At 29.8% G+C, this 27,315-nt stretch overlaps 3 protein-coding genes across 5 annotated transcripts; 2 read left to right on the forward strand and 1 right to left on the reverse strand.

Annotated features, from left to right (window-relative positions):
- Positions 1–414: 414 nt before the first annotated feature.
- LOC8275242 (transcription factor FER-LIKE IRON DEFICIENCY-INDUCED TRANSCRIPTION FACTOR) lies at positions 415–2,037 on the reverse strand. The gene is made up of 4 exons (XM_048377683.1): positions 1,521–2,037; positions 1,214–1,411; positions 904–1,077; positions 415–797 (listed from the first exon to the last, which is right to left on the reverse strand). Exons 1-4 carry the CDS (start codon positions 2,004–2,006, stop codon positions 699–701), a joined length of 957 nt encoding a protein of 318 aa, XP_048233640.1. The 5' UTR covers positions 2,007–2,037; the 3' UTR covers positions 415–698.
- A 7,814-nt stretch (positions 2,038–9,851) lies between these two features.
- LOC8275239 lies at positions 9,852–19,371 on the forward strand. 3 transcript variants are annotated; one of them, XM_015722118.3, is made up of 9 exons: positions 9,852–10,184; positions 10,577–10,890; positions 16,381–16,471; positions 16,549–16,811; positions 16,943–17,030; positions 17,147–17,520; positions 17,634–18,031; positions 18,114–18,323; positions 19,236–19,371. In XM_015722118.3, exons 1-9 carry the CDS (start codon positions 10,079–10,081, stop codon positions 19,237–19,239), a joined length of 1,848 nt encoding a protein of 615 aa, XP_015577604.2. In that variant the 5' UTR covers positions 9,852–10,078; the 3' UTR covers positions 19,240–19,371. The 3 variants fall into 3 exon arrangements, with proteins under 3 accessions (XP_015577604.2, XP_048233925.1, XP_015577601.2); XM_048377968.1 differs by lacking the exon at positions 19,236–19,371 and adding an exon at positions 18,435–18,972 and having other exon boundaries at positions 9,853–10,184; positions 16,678–16,811; XM_015722115.3 differs by lacking the exon at positions 19,236–19,371 and adding an exon at positions 18,435–18,972 and having other exon boundaries at positions 9,854–10,184.
- LOC8275238 lies at positions 19,014–20,941 on the forward strand. Its single transcript, XM_015722119.3, has 3 exons — positions 19,014–19,448; positions 19,778–20,005; positions 20,160–20,941. The coding sequence occupies exons 1-3, from the start codon at positions 19,172–19,174 to the stop codon at positions 20,621–20,623; spliced, it is 969 nt and encodes a 322-aa protein (XP_015577605.2). The 5' UTR covers positions 19,014–19,171; the 3' UTR covers positions 20,624–20,941.
- The last annotated feature ends 6,374 nt before the right edge of the window (positions 20,942–27,315 follow it).

Raw genomic sequence — 27,315 nt, forward strand, 5'->3', positions numbered from 1 at the left:
GTAGTGCTTTGTGGGTGTGTGGAATGATGGTTCGCCTATTGAGCATGTTAGTAGTTTAGGCAAACTGTCAAGTATTGACGAGTTCTTAACTCACATGGTGATTTGCCTTTAAGCGAGTCTCCATTAGCCATCGTAGAATGAAATAAAAATAATGAATATGATATTAAAAAAAAATTAAAGAATTGGTACTATTTAGATAGAAGTAGCAAAATTTGGGTACCAATATGACAATTTGACATGGACAATTAGTGAAATGCTTATATGGAGCTCGCTCTCCACACCATAAAAAATTGAACGAATTTTTAATAGTTATTGTGGTCTGTAATAGAAATTAAAGTTTCGGTACTAAAAGGAAAAAAATTAAAGCATTGGTATCAATTGAAAACATAGGCCAAAATTTTGGAATCAACAATGTGTATTCTAAGATTTGTTCATGATTTGCATTATGAAAAATCACTGATCGGACAAAGGAATTTAAGCTCCAAATTAAAGTTACAAATAAAGTTCTTGCACATATAATAGCAGTGCATCCATTCCATACATAGCAATTCATTAAAGAATTGCGTATGCAGGTAATTGTACGTGGAGCCATGAGCTCAACATTTAAACAATGACAGGAAAAGGGGAAAAAAAAAAGAAGGAAAGATGTTAAACACTCGCATACTTGTTTCCAAGACTACCATACTTTGTTAGCATAGCTAGGTAGATGTTAAGAATTCAAATCCTTGGTTCAACAGAGCCCCAGTAATCCACAGCTTCAAATTTGGCAAGTTCATGTCTTTCTCATTTTCTTTCACCTGATTTTTAACAATAATATATGATTAATTTAACAGTTAACTAAACAGCATGCATAAAGTAAATGCTGATTCATGAAAGGGTAGGAAAAAGAAAAAGAAATCTCACATTTATAGTGAATGTCAATATAAATCTCTCAGAAGCTGTTGTCAAGTTTGAGCTTTGAATGTTGAAGCTTGTAAGGGACTCAATAGTTCTGTAAAGGGAGACAGCAACACCTTCTGCTTTGTTGCACACCAACCTCACGTAAAACCCTCTTTCTTCTACTTGAAACACATCCATCTGTAAATCCACATGGATAATTTCAGTCAATCAACTGATTAATTAATGTCTCCAAATATATAGCATTTTAAAGTGAATGTTGTGTTGGCCTAAAAATGGAAGAGCAATATTTATCAAGAATCTTCATGAAATAAACCTGTACGATCTTCTTGCAGATTGGGTTATTGTCATATGCAATTCGAGTCTTTCTAGGATTTTTGTTCGATCCTTGATATCTTTCTGTTCTTACTAAGGATGCTTCGAGTCCAGCAATCTCAGTTTTCAGCTTCTTGGCCTGCATTTGCATCTCTTGGACATATAATACAGCGTCTCCGATAATAGAGGCCTTGTCCATCTATACAATGGAATAAAAGAAACATAAAAATTAATTAATGGGTTTCACTCGTTGCATTAGAGTCGTCGTCGTCTCCAGAACTGTGAAGTTCAACAAAAATTAGACCTACCTTAGTTATATTAGGAACCAACGATCGCAGTGCATAAAGCTTCTCCTTCATCCTGCCCCTCCTCTTTCGTTCCGAAATCAAAGTTCTTGACCGATCAGTCTTCGTCTTCCTCCTCGTGGCGGTAGGGGTAGTTGTGGTAGTTCCTGAAGAATGATCTTCTTCCTCGTCAAAATCTTCTTCTAGTTCCTTCATGTCCCCATCAAAACTTGGCAACGAGTAATTTTGATCTGGCACCATTGCACTAGTGTAGATAGGAGTAGTAGCCGTACTAAAATCAAACAATTCCTCCTGATGAGTGGGATTGCCAATTTGGTTATCTACCAACAAGCCATTGATAAGATCGCAATCGAAACGACTAATCTGATCCTCATTTTCTCCTCGGATTAAATCGATGAACTGATCAAAATTAGCTTCCGCAGTGAAATCGTATAGCTCAAAATTATTAGTGTGCACCATTTGGAGGTTTGCATCATTCACCATATCCATTGCTGGAATGACTTAGTGAAGTCTTTTTCGGGGTAACAATCAAGAGGGTAATCTAGATATAAATAATGGTGTGAACGGAATCAAATTGGAAGCTTCTGACGTTAGAATAATTATTTTATTATTGCTATATGTTGGTTGACAAAACTCAAAAATAATAACAATAAATAATGTCTTTGTGTCTCAAAGTGACTGTTGGTTATGTGTTTTCATGTATTTAACGTTTCTAAACATCTGGTGGGTTCTTTCTTGAGTTCCAACAACTTTGCCATCTTAGATTCTTTGAAAGAAAATAAATTACAAGAAAAAAAATTATATAAAAAGAAGTTAATTTTTAGATACAACATTTTGTTTTGATGCTAATTAAATACTAATTATGAAAATTAATGTGCTTATAACTTATTGAAATGCAATGTGGAAGGAATCAGATCCTAGAGTTTCTGACGCATGGACACTCGTCATTTGAAATACTATTGGCTTCTACTTATTAAGCAAATCCAGCTACAGAGGATTTGAGTTTTATATATATAATTGCAGTAATTAACTGGTGTAGCTGAAAGAAATGTAATTTGATAACAATGGCAACAGGGTGTTTTAGAATACCAAATTTGATCTGACTCTGTTAAAAATTAAGTACGTAGCTGTAAGATTTTAATATATCAGTTCAGGATGAGTAGCAGTGATAAACATAATGAGTGGCATTTTGATATATGTGATATGGGTACCACTAATATAATTAATCCATTTATAAAAGTAAATTTATATCAATGATTTTAAAGTAAATTTGTATATTCTAATTTATTTTAGTTATAATATTTGTTTGAAATAAATTGATTTTTGAGTTATTTGTATAATTTATTTAATGTGTTACGTATTTTTGTTAATATTTTCTTATGCTTTATCTTTCTTTTCCAAACAAAAGTATTCATTGATATAAATCAGCTTCTTACAGATAATTGAAGCTGGAACAAAGAGCTGCTTATATATATATTAAATTTTCTATTAATTATATTATTATTTAAAAAATAAATAACATTCTGAACCAAGCTATCAGGCTGTCTTAAATATATCTGGAAGGAGCCTATGCTAGCACAATGCCATGTAAAAATAAAGATACAGGGCTTGCTTTGCCAAATTATTAGCAGCCCAATTACACAACCTGGGAGGATAACTAAACTCCTAAACTCAAAGCTATTGCTTTTATGGTTTTACGGTAAATTCTAAAGTGCTGTAGTTTATAATGATTTAATTTTTTTAATGTGTTTATGTATTTATTTAATAAAAATTTATAAAATTTTAGTCAAGTTTCACATAAAAAGATTTAATATGTAACTTTTTACATACTAAAATTATTATTTTTTTGTATATAAATTGCATTTTGAAACTTTTTTATATAAATTTGATCTAAGTTTTTATTGAATAAATATATAAAAATATTAAAAAAAAAAAGTCGAAATGCCTTAATTAATTGGTTAGAATAATTAAGCTTCAAGGTTTCTAACCGTGTTGGGAAGTTTCAACTCAAAAACCAGGATTCAGAACTCAGCTTTACATTTTAAATTGCCTTCCAGAATCTTAAAGAAAGTCAAATGTTTGATGTCTATGCCACAAATAGTGAAAAGCCGAGGGCAAATAATATCATCATCAGAAACGGAAACTATTGAGTAGAACATCTAAGGCATCATCACATATCCATTTAGATTCTTCTTATACATAATCAATATCTCACTCATAATAAATAGAGTCTGGTTACTTTGAATGAGAGCAAATAATAAGGTTCCGGAATCAATTCCATCATCAAAAATGGAAACCATTGACTAAGGCACATTACATCTTCTAGATTCTTCTTAAATCATAGTTTAATAATTAATAACTTATTGAGAAAAAAAATTATAAGTTTTTATTAATTTTAATAAAAATTGTATACAATTTTTTATTATATAGAATATTAAATTAGCTTTCACTCTATTTAAAATATATAAATTTTAAATTTCGTAAATGAATTCTATAAACCAAATCATATGTAAGTGATTTAATGTAAAATTCTTTTTTTTTTTTTAGAACATTCCGAATTCTTAGAGAAAAATTATATTAAATATATATGAGAAAACTTACATGTTAAACAATATTATTTTATATTAATTAATTTCTTGATGATTCCGAAATATTGATCAAAATGGCTTCTTCAGCCACAATGACAACTTGCAAAAATAATTAAACAAATTGAATTTGACGGTAGACAATTTTCATCAGTAAATAGGAAATTCCATCACTAAAGCAATACATCAAGAAAAAATGTTAAAATATTCGTTGCTGAAAAATTAATTAAATTACCATTTTAAAAAATTTAAAAGTACATATATAAATTAAATAATTAACCAAGTCAGATAATATAAAGATACTTATTTTTTAAAATTTTCTATAATCAAATATTTCATTGTATTATATGCTTGACTTATACATATTCCCAACACACACACAAAAAAAGAATATATATAAAAAGGAAAGTAAAATATTGCAATAATTCATTCATACGTGGAGATTGGGAAGTCCAATGTGTAATTGAGTGAGACCAATCTAATTTTGGCTAAACTAATTTCTTAAATAATCACATACTCTAATAATAAAATGTTTAATCTAAACATTATAATAAATCTTAAATGAACGTGTGTCACACAAATTAAGTACGCCAAGCAGTCAATTAATGGACGCCCAGCACATGTCCTTATCCAATCAATTACCTCCATCTTGCTTAAACTATAATTAACAAATTGCCAAAGCCTTCTCAGCAAGGATTTGCCACGAGTCCACCATGTGTTCTAACCATTATCTCATGTCTCAACACTTTAGGCTCCTTTGAGAAAGAAAAAAATAAATTATTATGGTATTTTTAAATATTTGAGAAAGAAAAGGGCTAAAAATAATTTATAATTCTATTTTGTTCTGGTTTGAAAGTTAAGCCACATCAACATAGGAACTCTCCCCCAGGGTCCTAGCAGGTTTCATCTGACACTTCTTATTCCTGGGATAGACTTGCTTTCATGTGTCTAGATTGGAGGAAAATAGCCACAGGGCTCTCCCTGCTCTATTATTTTCAACTTAAAAAATTATTGTCAAATAACATTTTCTAATAGAATAAGTTATTTCCCACGAAACAAACAGAACCTTAATCTTGTCACCAGATTAATTTTAACAAAAACAATTAGTAGAAACTAACTGCTTCCCTTCTTGCTTCTCAAATGCTAGGGATGATGTACATTGCAGCCTGGAAAATGACTTATTTTACATATTTAATAAAGGAAAAAAGTCTTCTTATACAAACATATCTTAAATACTGTATCCCCTGAATTAATGACTAGGTTAGGTCATATATCCCCATGTTGTGATTTTCTTTTTTCCTCTCATTTTCTCCACATTTTCTATACAAATCCAAAACTTAGTCAATCTCTGAATTTAATTTAATCCTTTTCAAATATGTCTAAAGTATGGCATAATTGTCATAATTTATAAACTTCAACTCCTTCAAATAAGTTATTCTCATTGGCACTGTGGGCTTACTGTTAATCAAAAAAAAAAAAAAAAAAAGAAGCTAACTAAATGACACTATTCCTAGATATTGGTATCAGAATTTGATTTTTGATGCCTACTTTTAAAGTGGTATCATCAGACAAAAATATTAGATATTTAAATTTACATATTGAATAATATAAATTATATTTTCTAAGAGAAAAAGAAATAATATTGATTAAAAACTATGTTAAACAATATTAAGATTTATATATTCATTCCTCACACCCTTAAAATTTGTATTGGAAATTAAATTGGGTAGCAGTAACATTCCTCAGTTAACTAGTTGGGTTTCACATACATATTAATATGTTATTTTAATATATTTCGGTGCCTATTGCTTAATGAAAATAATAAATATATTATAATTTCGCTGTGATATTCGAATGTATCTATAGATTTTTCGGACTCTAATTTTTTTTAAATTTTTTTTTTTATCATCGAAAATAAAATTATTTTAACTTCCTGCCTATTTATCTAAGACATTTAATGCCCAAATTCTCTCTCTTTTTTTTTTTTTTTTTTTTGGTTTCAGATATTTATGTCTTACTTAATCTTAATAACATCGTCTGACTTGGATGAATTTTGATTGTGTGGATGCTCTTAATTTCCTTCAGTTTTGGCGGGTCATTCTCCGACTCTGTCTCTGCTGCTTTTTCCTGAACCGACTATCTTGACTTTCACAAGTAGCAATTGCTTCTCAAATGTCGGTAATATTCGAAAGATTCTTTAATTTTTTTAAAAAAATTCAATTATTTTTCGATTATTCTATTCAGAAATAATTAAAAATTAATTTAACAAATTATATTCTTAATATTTTAATAGAGTAAAAATAAAAAAAAATTATAAATTTGATAAAAATTTAAAAAGTGAGTAATTTGTTATTTTTCTAACTGAGGGAATATGGTCAAATAAGCCCAAAAGTTGAAATAAACATCAGCATCTGAACACAAGCTCTATTTTTAGGGCGTCACTTGAATTCTTTTCGGATTTTTTTTTTCTTTTTCTTCTCTATATATAATCTCTTAATTTTAAAATAAAGAAGATTATTTTATATAAAAATACAAACTAATATTTAATGATACATTAGCAAAATCGTCGCATATCAACATAATATATGTCAAAATTTAGCTCAACTTTTTCTTTTGTATTTATATTATATATAAATTGAGAGGGAGTAGGCAAATTTACTTGAGAATATTTCATTATGCTCTTACTAATTATTGATTTAAAATAGGGTAAACATTAATTTGATTAGAATTGAGAAATAGATAAAAAAAAGATTAAATGATTTAGTTATTTAATGCAGTCTTTTACTTTCTAATGGAAATAAAATATGCTATTTTATATAACAAAAATTATTTATTAAACGGAGAATAAGTTATTTACTTTATATTATAATAAACAGACAAAATCAAATTTATTTAAAAGGTACAATTCTTTTGAGGATAAGAATCATAATAATCTAACTATGAAATTAATAATTAAATTTAATATAAACTAATAAAAAAATTCTTAGTCGTTTAATTAAAAATATTTATAAGATTAGATTAAAATTATATAACATACATTTAATTAAATTTATAAATTTAAAATATAAATCACTTCCAAAGTACATATTTAAAAGAAAATGAAGTAATACATGTTGGGAGTGATGACCACCTCTCAATCTTTCAATATTTATCCAACAATTAGAAAGAAAGAGAGAATCTTTCAATATTTATCCAACAATTAGAAAGAAAGAGAGAAATATTACCGACATAGTGAAGTCAGAATTAGGGCTGAGCATAGATCTCGGTGATTCTCGCCCGAACCGAAAGATATCAGAATAGAAAAAACCGAAAATTTTTATAACCGAATTGAACCGATCCGAATTTGTTTACTATTACGGTATGGTACTGGTTCTTTAGTAAAACTGCATCAGAACTGCAGAACCGATCCGTCTTGTACTAATCCTGGACCAAATCAGAACCGAATTTTTTACATATATTTATAAATAATTATTTATATTATATAAAAAATACATATATTAAAAAAAATAATACATATACTCTATAAAAAATTATTTTATATTTATCATTCATATAATTCAAGCAAATGTTATCGGAAATATAAAAAATAATACATATTAAAAATAATTATAATATTATAATATATTTTATACTCTATAAAAAATATAAGTTATATATATTAATATGTCACATAGTATATTGATACTAGTAATCTAGTATACATATGATAATACTAGATTTAAAATTTATTTACTATCTAGAAATTTTTGACAAGTTAATTAAGAAATTACTTAATTTAATAAAAAGTTATATAAATTAGTAAAAATTATAAAAGATAATATTATATAAATATAATATTATTTACACTATATTTATTAATAAATTAATTTTAATTATATAATATTTTTATTTTAAATAATAATATTAATTATACTAAAAGTATTAATTTGTATAAATATTAAAATTAAGAAATAAATATTTTAAAAATAATTTTTATATTATTATACTAATAAAACTTAAAAAACTAAATATTTAGAAATAATTAATTTATTAACTTTTAAAATATTATAATTTAATATTAAAACATTTAAAAAAATATATTAAATTATATTTATAAATTTAATTTTTTTTTTAAAAAGGATCAAACAAAAATTGAGAAAAAATTATCAAAACATCTTTTAATAATATAGAAGTTCTTTACTTCCTACAACAACGGATGTCCTTATTTGTTGTCAAGATTGGCTTAGAAGTTCAAATAAACCTATCAAACTAGAAGAATCAATAGAGGATCTTGAAAGTATAGAGTCAGGTAAAATTTCTTTACTTCTTACATATGTTTGTTTATTGTTGATGCTGTTAAGTCTTATTGACGTAATTTTTTACTTTTATTGTAGGAATTATTCAAGATCCTGAAATTGATGAGTCACTTATGCCAAAATTAAATATGGAGTGCTAATTTTGAGGGGAGGTAATAACATTCCTTTACTAATTTTGGACATGTATTTTAGTGCTACATAAAGTTTGTAAATTTATTTATTTTAGTGATTGCCATCTGTAAAATATTTTTATGCTTGTAGTAATATATATTTTAATGGTTTATATTTGAATATTAAATAAATTATTGTATTTGCAAGTGACTGAATTGTGAAACAGGTTGTTCAAGAATGTGATTGCAATTTTAATTCAGATTTTCATGCTACTTTTTTTAGGTTAATAATCATATTTTGTCTAATTGTATTTGATTAAAGATGAGATTAAAGTTATATTTTTAAAATTTTTTAGAACCGAAAATAGCACCGAACCAAACTGTATTGAACCGTAAAATTGGTACAATACGGTATTGGATCTTTTTATGTTTGGTACGGTACTGGTACCTTCAATTTTAAAATAACCGAGGTTTGGTATGGTACTGGTGATTTATAAATAACCAAATTGGACCGATCTGTGCTCAGCCCTAGTCAGAATAATAAGAGTTTTTTTGTATGCAATCAAGTCCTTCTCCATATAAATTCAACAATACATATAGATTTATGAGATATTTACTATTTATTTCCTAAAAATTTAAATATTCTATTATTAATATCTTACTGACATTTTAAAAATATTTAAAAATCTTTAGCTATTTTACAATATTATAACTAAAATTTCCTTATCTTAATTTATGTCTATTACTTAAGTGTTATTTTAAAATAAAAATACAATCTTTTTACGTTGAAAACAATCATGTATTTTAATGATATTTTAGATAAAAAATATAATAATTAATTAAAAAATTTTAAATATTATTATACAATTGGTTTAGTCTACGAATAATATCATCGACAAAATACCTAATAATTTTTTGAGATCTTAATCTTTAGTAACAGTGGAGGCAGACGAATATTGGTTTTTATTAGAATTGTAAGGTAAAATATTTTTTCCCAATGAAAGTTGAAGAGGAAAAGAAATGGACCCATCCATTTATGTCGGTTGGATACGATTCAATTTGGACGGCCATTAGAATGCAGTTGCATTAATTAAAAAAAAAAAAAGCAAAAAGAAAAAAGGCAGTGATTCAATATGTACGTGTTCATGTGAAATTACACATTTCAACAATTAGATTGAAATTTCCAAAAATCTGACAATGGAAAATTTGTGTAAAAAGATTGCTTACAGTCATTTCCGTTGCTACAATGATTGCATCCTCTTCACAAGAGTATGCACATGCTTAATTAGAAAGCAAACAAAAGAACACAAAATAAATATTATAAGAAAATATTCAAATTATTATTATGTGCTTTGACTTGTGAAGTCAAGCAGTGGTATGCTATGCTACTTGCTCAAGAAGAACGAAATTGAAGTTTTGTTCTCATAAGATTGATGGACATACCAAATTATCAATCTTTCTTCTCGTTCAATAGAAAATAAAGAAAACCCAGTTCAAGTTTCTTTTAAACTCATTCTTGCTTGATCTGGATCAGTTTTAACATTCAATTTCTAGCATCTGAGATTGTGGTGATGGAGGAGGCAGCCAGGAATCCCATAATCACTGTCGTTTTAGAGGTTGGAATGCATTGTGAAGGCTGTGCTTCTGAAATTGTCCACTCTGCTCGCGGCCTCAAAGGTACTCTGTCCTGTCATCCACAGATGACATATGCGTAGCTTTCATGCATACTTTCTACTCTTCAGAAGTACTGATAGAGTACATTATGCGTGTATCTTTAACTTATTCTGTACATTAATGTTTTTATTCTTATAATGAACATGTTGCATCTTCTATTGGCAGATTATAGTGAGATAACGCAGTTTCATTCAATTTAGCTTTACTTCGTTCTTTTTTTCTCTTATCTGTTTTTAATTTGGTTTGGTGCTAGACTGCTATAGTAGACTAGATGTTACAAGGTTGAGGCAATGCAATTGAGCTAAATTATGATATAGAGAAAACAAGTGTATTATGCTGATCTTTTTTTTGTGTGATTTGTTTGTTAATTTATTTAATATGCTTATTCAAACCAGGTGTAGAAAGAGTGAAAGTAAACATAGATTCAAACGAGTTGATTGTAGTTGGTCAAGTGGATCCATTACAGATTCAAGAAGATCTTAGCCGCAAGATCAAGAAGAAGGTAGAGCTTGTCTCTCCTCAGCCCAAGAATGGTGAGACCATCACCACCCTAACTGATAAAAATGGCAAGCAGTCAAATGAAGAAAGGTTGTGTATTGACAAGGCATCTTCTCATCCCAAGAATGAAGATACAACCACTGGCAACAAAGATTACGATAAGAAATCTAATGATAAAAACCCAGATATTATTCATGACAAACCAAAAGAGGTACACTGTTAGATTTTAATGATTGAGAATCAAAATTGAGTGTTCCTTTTTGCTTATTTTAGTGGTCAGCTATATAGTAGAATTAGAGATTACTAACCAATGCATTTTGTTCTCTTTCCTTTGTTTAAGTGATAACTCAATATAGTGTCTCTTGCGTTGCAGTACATATGTATATATATAATTGCAAATAAATAGAAAAAATAGGTTGTATTGCTACTTAATTTACATGTATTACATTGTACATATATATAGGTACAAACATCACCTAAATAAAGAAAGAACATAATCACAGCAATTTACAGCTATATAAGAAATCTGCCTAATGATTTGTCTAATCTCCTTTAATGTAGCCTAGAATTCCTATATTTACAGCTAGTTCAATTTTTCCTATTCCAACACTCCCCCTCAAGCTGGCTGGAAAATATCTTCCATTGACAGCTTGCTTACTAGAAAACCAAATTGTCTTTTCAGTAGTCCTTTGGTAAAAATATCAGCTATTTGTTGAGATGTAGGAATATAAGGAATACAAATCAGTTCACTTTCAATCTTCCCTTTGATAAAGTGCTTGTCAACTTCAACATGCTTAGTCCGATCATGATGAACTGGAATATGTGCAATGGAACAAGCAGCTTTGTTGTCACAATAGACTTTCATGGTGAGGCCAATAGGTAGTTCCAAATCTTCTAGTAACCTTTTAATCCACATTGCTTCACAAATTCCATGTGCAAGAGATATAAATTCAGCTTCAGCACTACTACGTGCTACAACATTTTATTTTTTACTCCTCCAGGAAACAAGATTTCCTCCAATAAAAGTGCAGTACCTTGATGTTGACCTTCTATCTGCTGTGCTACCTGCCCAATCAGCATCGGTATAGACTTCCACTTGCAAATGACCAGATTTTTTAAATATCAGTCCTTTTCCAGGTGTTCCCTTTAGATATCTAAGTATCCTATAGGCAGCTTCAAAGTGTTCTTGGCCTGGTGAGTGTATAAATTGGCTAATCATGCTTACTGCAAATGCTATATCAGGACGAGTATGTGACAGATATATAAGTCTCCCCACTAAACGCTGAAACCTCTCCTTCTCAATTGTGTCCTCTGGTTTTGCAGGATTTAATTTGAGATTCACCTCCTTTGGAGTTTTAGCTGCTTTGCAACCTAGAAGACCTCTTTCATTTAGTAGATCAAGGATATATTTCCTTTGATTCACAAAATTTCCTTCTCGTGATCTTGCAAACTCCATGCCTAGAAAATACTTTAATGCCCCTAGGTCTTTGATCTCAAAATCCTGACTTAGCTTTTTCTTTAAACTAGCTAGTTCATCCTCATCATCACCAGTTAAAATCATATCATCAACATACACAACCAACACTGACGTTTTTACCTTCCTTAGAACGTTTATAAAATATGGTGTGGTTTGCTTGACTTTGATTGTATCCATATTTTTTCATTGTTTTCCCGAATCGTTCAAACCATGCTCTTGGGGATTGCTTGAGGCCATATAAAGATTTCTTAAGTTTGCAAACTTTATTTTTGCCAACAGATTTTTCAAATCCAGGAGGTGGACTCATGAACACTTCCTCTTCTAAATCACCATTGAGAAAAGCATTTTTCACATCTAGTTGGTGTAGTGGCCAACTGAAATTAACTGCAAGAGACAATAAAACATGTATAGAGTTAATTTTGGCTACTGGAGCAAAGGTTTCTTGGTAATCGATACCATAAGTTTGAGTAGACCCCTTAGCCACCAGCCTAGCCTTGTATCTCTCCATATTGCCATCTGCTTTACATTTTACAGTAAAAACCCATTTGCAACCAACAAATTTTTTATCTTTGGGGAGTTCTACCACCTCCCATGTCCCATTCCTTTTCAACGCACCCATTTCTTCCATTACTGCCATCCTCTAATTTGGATCATCAAGTGCTTCCTGAATATTTCTTGGAATAAACAGATTTGAGATTTTTGACATAAATGCCATATGACTCTTGGAGAGTTTATTATAAGATAAATAATTTGCAATTGGATGATTAGTACAAGACTCTCCTTTTCTAAGTGCAATAAGGACATCAAGATCACAATATTCATGTGATTTTTGAGGATTATCAAAAGAATCATTATTTTGAGGAGAATCTTGAGTACCTGAATTCAGAGTGGATTGACTAGGTGCTGAGGAGATGATGAGTTCTCTACCTTTTTTGTGATCCTTTCTCCTTATATAAACAAGAACCTCACGCTCATTATTTGGAAGTGTTTTTTTCTCTATTATAGATTCAATATTGCTTGACAAAATAGAAGTTTTATCTTCAAAAATATTTAGCGTAGAAGCCACAATTTTGGGTAAAACAATGCTATCCCATTTATTTTCTTCCTCTAATTGCTCCCCCTGAAGAAAATTCCTTTTGAAATAAGGCTGATTTTCAAGAAAGATAATATCCATAGAAATTATGACCTTTTTATTGTGGGGATTAAAAAACTTATACCCTTTCTTTTTAATGTATAACCAACAAAAATATATTTCTCAGCCCTTGGATCTAGTTTGGATTGATCCTTGTTTCTAGATAAATGGACATAGGCTGTGCAACCAAAAATTTTAAGAGGTAAATTGGATGAAAGACGATGTTGTGGGAAGTAACATTGAAAACATTCAAGGGGAGTAGTGAAATCAAGAACACGGGTAGGAATTCTATTAATCAAATATGATGCAGTTAAAATAGCTTCTCCCCATAAATATTTAGGTATATACATAGAGAACATAATAGCACGAGCCACTTCCAATAAGTGTCTATTTTTGCGTTCGGCTATACCATTTTATTGGGGCGCTATCAACACAAGTAGATTTATGTTGAATACCTTTATCTTTTAAAAACTTTCCAAGCATTTCATTGAAATATTTTGTACCATTATCAGTATGTAGGGTACTGATTTTAGTTTGAAATTGATTTTTAATCATATAGCGTAAAAATTTTGAAAGATCGTCTTAATATTAGACTTGTTAGTCATTAAAAAAACCCAACCCAATCGAGTATGATCATCGATAAATGTGAGGGACCCCACATTTATCTATGAATTAAATAAAAAGGCCTTAAGGGTTGATAAGGCTTTGAATGATAAATGTGCTTATGACTTTTTGATAAAATGCAATGTTTACAATAAAAACAAGAACAATCTATTCTTTTAAATAAAGTAGGAAACAACCTTTTAAGGTAGAAAAAACTAGGATGCCCTAATCTATAATGCCAAAGCATGATTTTATCTTTAACAGAAATAGAACTAGCACTACTTAGTCCATGAGGTTTTTTATCTTTGGAGGCTTCACTTTCAAAATGGTAGAGTCCATCTATCATCCTAGCACTGCCAATTCTCCTCCCCGAATTCTGGTCCTGAAGCACACAATAGGAGTCACAAAAAATGACGCGGCAATTGGAATCTTTAGACAGCTTATTGACAGATAATAGATTACATGCAAGTTTAGGTACATGGAGGACAGATTTAAGGATCAAGGTTTTTGACAAACTGATTGTACCTTTACCAGCAATTGGTGTGTAAGAACCATCTGCTATACGAATTTTTTCATGACCATAACAAGAAACATAAGTATGAAATAAACTTGAGACACTTGTCATATGGTTAGATGCTCCAGAATCTATGATCCATGGAGCAGTTAGACTCACACTGGATAAGGCATTTAAATTTCTACCTGTTTGTGCCAAGGAAGCATTAGGAGTACCAGATGATCCAGAATTAGATTTCAGCAGTTTTAGTATTTGATCAACTTGTTGTGGAGTGAAGGGGACAGCTTCAGCTTCATTCACAAAGGGAGTCCGATTGAACTTGCCTTCATGTTTTCCCTTCCAGTTAGCTGGTTTTCCATGAAGTCTCCAGCAGTTTTCACGTGTATGCTTTGGTTTGTTGCACGTGAAGGGGACAGCTTCAGCTTCATTCACAAAGGGAGTCCGATTGAACTTGCCTTCATGTTTTCCCTTCCAGTTAGCTGGTTTTCCATGAAGTCTCCAGCAGTTTTCACGTGTATGCTTTGGTTTGTTGCAGTGGTCACACCAAACACGGGGCTTTTCATCAAATTTCTTCACTTTTCTTGCATAGAATTCAGTTGCTGCTAATGTAGAATTTTCAATGCTGCTGTTTGAGCCTTTTTTCCCCAACATAACTAGCCTGCAACTTTCCTCACGTCGAACCTCAGTAAATACCTTGCCAATAGATGGAAGGGGCTGTCTCCCAATGATTCGCCCTTTCACTTCATCAAACTCCACATTAATTCCCATGAGGAATTTGAAAATGCGATCATCTTCTACCTTTTTTTGTAATGATTGCAATCATCGGTGGATTTCCATTCATAAAAGTTAAACAAGTCCAAGTCTTGCTATAGACGTTTCAGAGAATTAAAATATTTGATGACACTATCCTCACCTTGATGGATTTCCCTTAGTTTCAGCATGATTTCATATATCTGATACTGATTTCCCATATTTGAATATATTAAATTGACATTATCCAAAGTTCCTTTGCTGTATGATAACATATGTAATTGGAACTTATGTCTTCCTCCATGGAGTTCACTAGCCATGTCATAACCATGGAGTTTTCTGCATCCCAAGAAGAATAGGATGGGTCATCCATGTCTGGTTCCTTCTTCTCACCAGTTAAGTATCCACTCTTCCCTCTACCTCGAATATACATATACACAGACTGAGACCAGCGTAGAAAATTCTCTCCATTCAACTTAATAGTAGTTTTTGGACTGAATGAGAACTAGATGTGGCTAAGATTTTTTGTTGATTGGATGAAGTAGGTATTTCAGAAGTAGGAATAGTGACTAACCCATCAGATGGAGTTGCAGGCATGGTGGAATTGCAGTGGCTAGATTTTTCTTTGAGGAGGCTAGGGTTTTTTTTTTTTTTTTGATGGCTCTTATACTATGCAAATAAATAGAAAAGATAGGTTGTATTGCTCCTTAATTTACATGTATTACATTGTACATATATATAGGTATAAACATCACCTAAATAAAGAAAGAACATAATCACAGCAATTTACAGCTATATAAGAAATCTGCCTAATGATTTGCCTAATCTCCTTTCATGTAGCCTAGAATTCCTATATTTACAGCTAGGTCAATATTTTCTATTCCAACAATAATCATTCTGTTTGATAAGTTATATACATGTACCAAAAACATGAAGTAAGAAGAGGGAAAAGGGAGATAGTTGCAAGTAAATTTAGCTTCCATCATTAAAAATCAGCACCACTGTATATAGAACTTGCAGTGATATTTTTGCATTAGTGTCCAAGTATAAAATTACAAACAAGATTTCCTAGATTAGTCAGTCTCTTTATAAATTTATTGCTCATGAGGTTTCACAGGTCAAGTTGTTTCTGTTGTTTTTGATTTGACTAATGTGCAGTGTGGATGGTGTAGTTAGTAAACTGGTATTGCTTGTTAATCAGTGTGTTTCCTATTCTTAATGACAGGCTGTGGTGACAACAACATTAGTACTCAAGTTAGGACACTACTGCCAGGGATGTAGCTCGAAGATTCGTAAGACTGTCTTAAACACAAAAGGTAATAATCTTGCATCTCACCACATCCATTATGCAGATGGTCCATGGAAGTGTAACTCTTGATAGCATTCGAAATAGGCGTGCTAGATATGGCAGTGGATGAAGCGAATGAAATTGTTACAATCAAAGGAAGCATGGACGCAAAGTTGTTGGTGAATATAGTTTCACAGAGACTTAATATGCCTCTTAATATAGTTTCACTTACAGAAGAGGAATATAGTACTAGCAATGGTGAAGACAGTGAGAAAGTAAGCGACCATGAGAAGAAAGGTAGCGAGCAGGAGAATGGGAGCGATGATACTGAAATGAAAGGGAGCATAATGGAGTTGGAACCACAAACGGTACTCTCTTTTTTGGTGACCCTTTATCATATCCATTTTACCTGGAATACAGGTTGCTTCATTCCTATCAGGAAGGCATATTTTTCAATCAAATACGAATTCTGATTAATGTTCTCCATTACGTGGTATAGGCTTCGGCAACAATGGCAGTATTCAAGGTGCCACTTCATTGCGATGGATGCACCAAGAAAATTCGTAAAATTATCAGTAGAATCAGAGGTAACACTGTCATCTTTCAACATCTCTGCCTCAGTGGTGCAATGTCCATTTTGCAAATAGACTTTCAAATTTCTTTCTTTGACAATTGGCCTAGTGAACAATATGTCACATTGCAGGAGTACTTGAGGTGAGAATTAACAGGGAGGAGGAAACTGTAACAGTCATATCAACCATTGATGGGAAGGCATTGACCGAGACCATGAAGAAGAGATTGAAGAAACTTGTAGATGAGAAGAAGATAGAAATAAGAAAAGATGCAGAAGTGATAAAAGCTACAAGCCAATATACATTTGACAATAAAGCTCCCAAACAACAAAGCAGTCTACAGCCAGCTCTTCAACTTTCAGAGCAGCAATCAGAAATTATTGAAATTATTTCCGTTCATGATTTAAATGATGAAGACATGAAACGGCACGAAAGCCCGGTTAGCTCATCAGGAAGTGCTCTCACTAAACTTGATTTGGAAATTGGAGAGAGCTTATCTACAAGCGTAAGGACTGGATCAATAAATCAAATATGAACCATCTTTATAATTTATTAGGACTAAGATTCATGTTGTCATAATTGTTTTGCAGTATCTTGTTTGTATTGTCTTTTGTACAGGAAACAGCAGAATGGGCTTTTCTAATCATGAGCTTACTTTTAGAGGGTGTCTCAGCTGTTCTTGATCAACTAGGTCGTCTATTAGGAAGCATGCTGCTGGCATTTGCGGCTTTACTTCTCTCTACTGTTGAATTAATTTATATGGCTCGACGGGAAGGACAGATTGCATTTGATAGGAGGAGCGAATTGCCATGCTATTTCTGTCACTTAAAAGATAAAACTCCAACTAGTGAACTTTTCTCAGTTATTCATTGTTTTGCATTAACATGTGCTGTCTGGCAGTGCCTTTTCTCAACGGTTCAGTATATATATGCTCTCCGCCATTTAGATAATCCCATCAAAATGAGTCTTCTACCTTTCATCTTCCTCGTGTGTGTGCTTATTTCCAAATCAATCAGGTATATATTCATGACTCAATTAAATGAAAGGGGCAAATTGTCTATTTATTTTGATTTGTGTTTATCTGTTCTAATTGAGAAGGAAGATGGAGAAGATCAATTGTCAAAATCTGAATACAGCTAGGACTAAAGTCAAGCCCGAATCAGATGTTAGTCAATGTGGAGATGTACGTTTATCACCTGGACTCAAGAGGATGGAGCAGAATGGTCAAGCTTTGAAGATCGTGGAGACTAAAACTCAGGTTCCATCAAATGCTAGTGAACCTGTAGATATAGAAGTCCTTCATTTTGGGTATGTCTTATTCTCCTTCTGGAACTTGGATGTTAATTACATTGCTTTGTTGATATTATTTGACATTCGATTGAAACTGTGCCCTTGTCTTACTGATAAAATTGTTAATAGGGGTAGTGAGGGAGGTGAGACAGAAATTGAAGTGGAGGTAGCTGATGAAAATGAGAGTGATAGTGAAGAGAAAGATGGAGTATGAAGAAGAGAAAGATGACAAAACTGATGAAAATGACAACGATGAGGATTCTGATCCAGAATATGAAACTGAGATGATTATGGAAAGTAGAAAGAAAGTGAACCATGATGTGGATATGGAAATGACTTTACATGGACAAGTTTTTGATGGAATTAATTGCCGGAGGAACTAATATATGGACTTTTATGGTCAATTATGTTACTGAGGAGTAAATTGCCTGATTAGGGATTATTTTTTATGTAAATCAAGTTAAATAGATTTTTCTTTTTTATGTTGAAACGTAATATATTCTATACTTCCAAACCTGTTAAGCAATATGTATATGCTTAATGACTACTAGCTGACGTAGTCCTGTGGCCTTTATTATATGTCCTCTAGATCTGTGTATTTCATATATTTTTCTTGATCTTCTAAGAAAACAAAAAGACAATGAAGTTATGTGGAAATTTCTTTGCTTCCTCATTTCCCTTCTTTTTATGCAGCGTTTCCACAACTTTTCATTAGACTTAATCAGCGTTGTCGATACCATTTCAAGAAACCTCTCAAAATTTTGATCTTAATTTTCTTAAATCACCATTTCAAGAAACCATCCCTCATTTTATCTTTCTAAAGCAAAAATAAATATAAAAATAGAATAAGGTGTCAAAGTTTCTAAATGGATTTTAGGGAGGTGGGATCAGATAACACTAGCATTAGTATTGATTCTCTTGCTGGTTCAGATAAGCAGGATGGGTACATTTCTGGGTTTGTTAAGCAAGAAAGATCTGGTATCAGTGAAGAAATTGACCTGAGCAGCTTTAAACTGCCAAAATTGCTTCCACAAAGAGACACTTTACTCAAATCAGAAGATCTCACATCAGTGGTGGAGAGAAGCTCTCAGAATGCTTCATCGTCTGCCTTTCATCTCACTTCTGCTTACCACAGAAGTACAGGTACCATACTATTGTACTTGGCAATAAATAGGTTTTTTCTTTTTCTTTTATATGTTGGGAGTGTACATGGGATCATGGATAATAATGTTATCGGTAGATAGCATTGTTTTTGAAAGATAGGCATTATATGCTGTTATTGGCCATTGGGACTCTGTTCCCTGCTGGTAATCATTTAAGGGTTTATCTGCCGAACTTATGATTTTGGGTTATCTGCCAAAATTAGAATAATCATGTTGCAGATAAAGCTACGATTTTTGGGTTATCAGCTACACCCTTTTCCGTTATTTTTTTTCACTTTTTAGCTGACATCGTCTTGATTTATCTTTCAGGGCACAATTATGGAAACTTTAATAATACGAACAGGAATGGGGTTTTCGGAGAGACTAGAGGGCCATTTAGTTTAGCTCAATGGCAGGAGGTTGAACTCCAGGCGTTGATCTACAGGTACATTATTTCTGGTGTTCGAGTACCACCTGAATTGCTGCATCCCATAAGAAAAGGTCTTAATTCTGCTGGCTTCTCTAGCTTTTCACGTGGACTCCTGAAAACCAAAACAAGTGAGTTTTGTCTCCTTTGATAATATCTAAATGCTCCTGTGCTATATTTGCGATTTTAAAACTGCAATTGAGTAGGAATGCTTCTTGCTCATTAACTCGTGTTTATATTATAGAATGCTTGTTTGAAGAGCTTCTCACTCCTTACTTGTTTCAGGCAAAGCAATTGCCTGGGAATTTGACAACAATATTCAAGAGTGGCTTCTTATGTTCACCAGCTTAGTCCTAGAGGGTTTGTCCTCAATTTTTGAGCAGCTAGACTATCCCCTAATGGGTATGGTGATGGCCATTACCGGCTTCTTTGTTTGCATAGTTGAGATTGTCCTTAAAGCACGAACTGAACGAGTCACTGTGGAATGGAAAAGCTCTTTCCCATGGTTTTACAGTCATTATCCAAATTATAAGCTTTTCGGAAGCACAATTCTTTATTTTGGGTTGGTTGCTGCAATCTGGCAATGTTTTCACTCTTCTTTAGGGTATTATTATGCTTGTAAGAAAATGGAGAATCCCATTAGAATGACCATCACTATGTTCCTCTTCTGTATATGTCTGATTATTTCTAGGATTATGAAAAAGTACTCGAATGTGCCTCCTTCGTGGACAGAGGATTCCTGTACTTAATACTAGTAAGCATGGATTGGTTGCTGCAATCTGTAGAACTTTATACTGGTTGGTCTTGATTACCAAGTCAGTTAGATTGTGAATTGTATTAGACTATACATTATTTTACCAGTATAAAAATGAAGAAATAGGAGGAGCTGTTTGTTTGTCATGTCAAATTATCAGAACACTGCCAAGAATCAGTCAGGCATATGTAGAAAATGACACCAGTGTAACAGTGTTTCTCTCTTAGAATGATACATGCATTATGCTTTGTGCTACTACTAGAGTTAGAGTGGAAGTTGTTCCAACTTTCTGCAATCAAAGTATCTTTATTTATGACTCTGAGTTAGAAACCCTTATAAATCATAATATTTTCATTTCTGTTCTGCCATTGGAAACCACTGATAATCTTCTCTTTGTCATCTGAGAACGAGACGGAAACAAGTAATTAACTTCATACTCAAGTTCAATCAGTGCTGCTATTGATGTTCCCTCTCTAAGCAATTTACTATTTTCCAAACCCACCATTGTAAGAAACCTTTAATTGATAAATTCAGTCTTTCTCTGTGTAATACAAGATGATGCTAGGAAATGCTAGGAAACTATAATGTTTCAGGAAAATGATGAGTACAGGAATTACTGGGAAACTAGAAGGTTTCTGGAAAATGATGAGTTTGACAAGTAGCCCATTAAAGTAAGCATCACCATGCTCCTGTTTTGTGTATGTCTCCCTGTTTCTAAAGTCATCAAGAGGTACTCAACTGAGCAGCCTTCATGGGGACGGGACCTTTGATCTATTTATTTTAACATATTCCCATTGCTAATTTGCTATTAATGAACTTTGTGTGTTAGAGAAACGCAGCATTATCATAGACATTCAATTCATTGTTAAGTTAAAAAGTTTCACAGGTAAATATTTCATTTTGGATTCACTACATGATGCTAGAAACAAAAAGAAAAGAAAGATTGTGGAACTGTTGGATTCAGAAATTTATAAAGCCATTTATAAAAATGAAATACTCAGAACAAATCCGATGAACTTATGAGTATGATTGATTCAACTTTATAAATGACTGTCAAATATATATGGTAGTGTAATAATTGAAATTTTTTATCTCATAACATTTATACAAACATTAATGTTTAGTTGTAGAAAATCTTTTTCATTTTTATTTTCTAGCTTTTAAGAAAAATAAAAACGTTTCATTTTAATAAAAAAACTTATAAAATTTGTAAAATATGTTTATTTTATAAAAAAATATTTATTTAGATGATATTTTAAGTATAAATGGTAGACTTGGAATAAATGGAGTGAACATTCATTGTTTTCATTTGAAAATAAGTGATTTTTTACATAAAAAAAAATATAAAACATGTTAAACTTGCTTTTAAAAGTTTTTAAAAGTTTAGTTATAATTTTAAAAATGTAAAAAACTGTTTTCTATTTATATTTTAAAAATTAGCACAAATAAACATAAAGTTCTATTTTCTATTTTTATTTGTAAATATAGTTTTTTATACGTAAATAGACCCTAACACTTTCTGTTCAAAATGAACATATATCAATAATTTATAAAAGATGTTAGATAGATCTACCACGTCATTTATCTATTAGTTACTGTATTTGCAATGGTTGGTTTATTGATTACTATTGATCACTTATAATTTAAAACCATTAAATATAAATACAACAATTGATAAATATGCATGTTAACATTTAATTTAATTTATCTACAGATGGCATGGTAGACTGAATAAGATTATTAATTCCATTTTATTCTGCCTAAAACAGCTCGAATATATCTTTCCATTAAGAAAAATAGAAAAAACGCATATGATTTTATATCGGAAAAAATCTCAGGTATCTCGAGTTGAAATAGGTGAAATAGTGTCAAAATGGTCGTTTTGGCAGAAATGAACAAGACAAATTGAAATACGAAGGTCAATCTTGAAAAAAAAATTTAGTATCTTTTAATAAGACTTGTTACTCGACCTCATACTAGCCTCAAAAAAAACATCATTGTTAATATAATAAATTAATTTTTTTATTTGTAAATAGATAAAATTGAATTTTTCATTCCTAACCGTAATTATTTACAATAAAAAGCCTCTATAAATTAAGTCTTATTTCAAAAAACTTTATTATTAATGAATTAAAAATATACTTTTAAACTTAATATAATTTTTAAAATTATATTTCAAATTAGAAATTTATATTTAACAAAATTTCATTTATTAAAATAGTTTATAAATATCATAAGATTTTACATATTAAAATAGTTTATAACATAATCTTTTATATTTGAGATGGAATATCAAAATATTTCATATTAATATATTTTGTTCCAAAGCCCTAGAATGACCATCGAAATGGAATTAATAAGCTTGAGATTGAGTCAATGGTTGCACCTAAGGTTAAGCTATAATGAATCAAATGTCTCATGAGCTACTTATAGCTCGATTTAATAAAAATCTTATTTGGTAAGTTAATCGAGCTGAGCTCGAGCTTAATTTTGAGCTTGATAACTTTATGGGAGGTTTGCTTGTGAGCTTGAGCTCGAGTGCAGTTCGTTTAGGAAGCTTGCAGTCCGGCTTAACAATTGGCTCGTTTGTGAGCTCATATATAAGCTTGTTTAAAAACTCGAGCTCGAATTTGATTAATTTTATTTTTAAATTTAAAATAATATATATAATATATTATTTATATAATATACAATAATAATAATTAAAATATTTATTTGATAATTATAATAATAATTAATATAAAAAAAGACTTAATTAGCTCGAACCCGAGCTTTGTTTATTATATAATTATCTAACGAGTGAAACTCAAATTTAACTTGTTTAGTATAATAAATAAATAATTTATTAACCAAGCTCGAACTACTTATAAATTTAATAATTTTGAAATAAATTAAACTCAAACTTAATATAAGAATTTGAATAAAATTCGGGTCAGCTCAATTGATTTACAGCCTAAGTAAATCATTCAAAATGTGTTGAGCCTGCAAAAGACAATTATTTGTGGTCTCCCATTTCTCTTTTTTTCTTTTTTTTTTCTCCTTTTCCTTTTTATTATTAGAGAGTGAAGGGAAGAAGAGAAAAAAGAGGATAGATGGGTTCTCTTATCCATCCAGTTCAACCACTAAATAGAAATGAATAATAAAGATCGGAGCTGACTAGGCAAAGATTCCAACTTTAGCCTCACCACAATGATACTAATCCTATCCATTCAAAGACTGCCACCTTCCAAAGCTGCATATGCTCAATAGACCGTACACATAAAGTGGATGAAGTGTTGTGGGCCCCTGTATGAGTCAGCAATTACTCAGATCCTGATCCAAAAGTTCTTTTCAGAGAGGTTCTAAGATGACAGCCGCCGTCGCCCGTTGTTTATCAAAACCCAAATGTCACCGCTTCCAGCATGATGCACTTAATCACCACATGCCGTTCCCTGCATGTGATTCCTACGCTCCAAAAGTTTCCAAAGAATTTCAAATATGTTTTTTTTTTAATAAAATTTAGTTAATGAGATCATTTGTTAGAAAGTTTATAAATTTATTAACATACTTGTAAGCGAATATATTCATAACTTATATTTGAATATAAAATTTATATATTATTATTTATAATAATTATAAATATATATACTTTAATTTTATTTGGAATTACAAAATTAAAGAATTATAAATATATGTTATATTTTTATAATAAATATTTTATTTGTTTAGTGGATTGGTGATAGATTTAATTTTTAATTTATGACCATTCAATTTATTTTAATTCGATTAAGCTCATTTAACATTATTAGATATAAACAAATTAATAGACTTAACTTGAGTTTGAATCAAAATAAATGAGTAAAATTTAAATTAGTCAAAATTGAGCAAAATTCAAATTATCTAAAATTTGACTATAATTGAATGTTCAGTGTAGAATTGACAGGTAAAATTTAATTGAAGGGGTAATATATCAATTATTAGAAGATTTATTATGAAAGCGTAAATTTATTTGGATCAAAAAGGTAAAAATGTAAAATTTTTGATTCTTTATTAATTTATATGTAATAGTGTAATGTTTTCATTGGCCCTTAATGAATTTTAAATCTAGAGTTAGAATTTGAAATATATATATATATATATATATATATATATATATATATATATATATATATATATATATATGTTAATTCCTGAGATTTAAATTTTTTTTGATATGTGTGTTTAATTTTTGAGGCATAGAATTTTTATTCCATATCTGTACTTATTTATTTTAACATATGTACTTATTTTTGACATATGAGATTCCAATTTATATGTAATTTTATAATTTTTTTACTAATTTGTTGATTGACAAGTTATATTTCTAATTAAATAATAACTTTAATACTAAAAAATAACATATTAATTATATTTTAATATTATATTACTAATAAATTATTTTCTAATCAAATAATTATACTAATTCTATTCTAAAAAAATAGCATATCAATTGTATTTTAATATTATATTAATTATTTATTTATTTTTTAATTAGATAATAATTCTATTTTTAAAAATAACACCTTAAATTATATTTTTATATTATATTCAATAATTAATTAATTTTTTAACTATATAATAGATTTTTAATCATAAAAATAACAATATCAATTATATTCATAGTATATAATTAATTAATATTTTTAAATAATTTTATATTATTGTAATGATATTAAAAATAATATTTAAAAATAGTTAGTTTGCTATTATTGTTTAAAATATTATATTAATATAATAAAAATAATAATAATTATCGTGCAACGCAGTAAACGACTAGTATACATATATATATATATATAATAGACCAAGTTCTCCCATAAGGTTCCACTCAGCAACGTTTTATAAAGTCACATCATGTAGAGTTTCAATAAAAAAAATATAGATGGCTTTTATGTTGTTATATAATAATTTATTATGACTTAAATACTAATTAAATAAAATAATAATACTAAATGCATTCTAATATTAAATACTAATTAATAAAATGATATAATTAAGTGCTTATTAAAATAAAATGATAGCTAAATATAATAAAGATTAGTGATTATATAATACTACTAATTATTATATATTTTTTATTTTTTATAACCATTAAATTTTAAAGTTATTAAATTAAAATGATAATATTAAGTATTTATTAGAGTAAAATAATAGTTAAGTACAATTATCTTTTTATAATATAACATATTTATAATTGAAAAAAATTAATTAAAAATTTAAATTATAAAATTATAAATACTTGTATATTAGCACAAGTAAATCGCTAGTTCATTCAATAAATTAAATCTATCTCTTCTTTATATCTCTCTATTCTCTTTCTCTTTTACTCTCTTCCTCTCTTTCAATTTTTCTCTTTTTCTTGATGTTTCTCTCTTCTTTTTGCCTCTATTTATTTTAGGAGCATAGTATCAAAATCAACAAATAAAAACAAGTCAAAGAATATTTGTATTGTTTTTAGAGGTGTAGTAATTCATTAACTACATTAGCATTTTCATGGTTCAAAGAGTCATTTGAATCTTCAATGAAATCATTTTCTAATTCATCTTTTTCATAATCGGGAATATGTATATCTTTTCTTACATCGCTATTACTTTCATCTTTTTCTTCTTCATTGTTCATCACATCTGGATTACCGTGACTTCTATATCACTACCTTCCATCAAACTATCGGCTTTACTAAATCCAAATATCTCTTCCGATAATTAATTTTTGTGTCGGTTATTATACAGATCATCCATTAAAGAAGCAAGTGCAAGAGAGGGAGATATTAGAAAAGAAACTAAAATTCTTTTACAGATTTTAGTTTTATTTGGCATATCCAAAATCTTTCACCTTATATTAGTTTTACAGTAACTCATTCATTAAATTGGATTAATTATCTAGCTGTTAAAATTAAATTGCTCTAATTTTTTATGATCTTTTTATTAATTAAACCTAGATCAATATGAAAAGAAAGAGAGAGATTTTAGTATTGATAGTTGAATATTAGAGTGAAAAAAGAAAGGAAATTTTTGATAAAATTTTTGGCGACAATTTATGCATCTTTTATGGCGGTAATGCACTATCTTATAATGGAACCAAAAAGAATTAAAAATATTTTGGTGATTTAACCTCTCATTTTACTAACTGATCCGGATCAAACTAATGCATTTAGCAGCCCCCATTATGAAATAACATTTTTGGGTACATAAATGGAGTAATTAATTAATAATATAAAATTTTCTTCCCAATTTCAGAAAGATTAATCACTTATAAGGATCAAGGCCATGAATTTTGATTTGACTTGTTATGTGCTTCCTATTTCAAGGAAACTCAAAACTAAATCATAAGGTCTTTATTTAATTTTCCTTTTCAATTTTAAGTTTGAAAAAAAATATATAAGAAAGAAGATTGTACATATACACATCAATTAATAATTTGCATGTTTATTGTGCTATATATACTCCCAAAGACAAAAGACAATTAATATGTAAATACCAACCCCAAATAATATATATTAAGCAAGAAAGCTACCTAAGCCCAATTATAGAATGTTTATAAAAAATGTAAGCTAAAAAATTGGTTCTAATTTAGAGCATAATAAGACATAACTAGTTTAAGGAGCGCGTGACCTTCAATGATCCTGTATGTTATCCAAAACCTTATCTTTTTCAAAGTACCCTTTACAGT

This window comes from Ricinus communis, chromosome 8, assembly GCF_019578655.1.
Source record: "Ricinus communis isolate WT05 ecotype wild-type chromosome 8, ASM1957865v1, whole genome shotgun sequence".
In the NCBI taxonomy this organism is placed as follows: domain Eukaryota; kingdom Viridiplantae; phylum Streptophyta; class Magnoliopsida; order Malpighiales; family Euphorbiaceae; genus Ricinus; species Ricinus communis.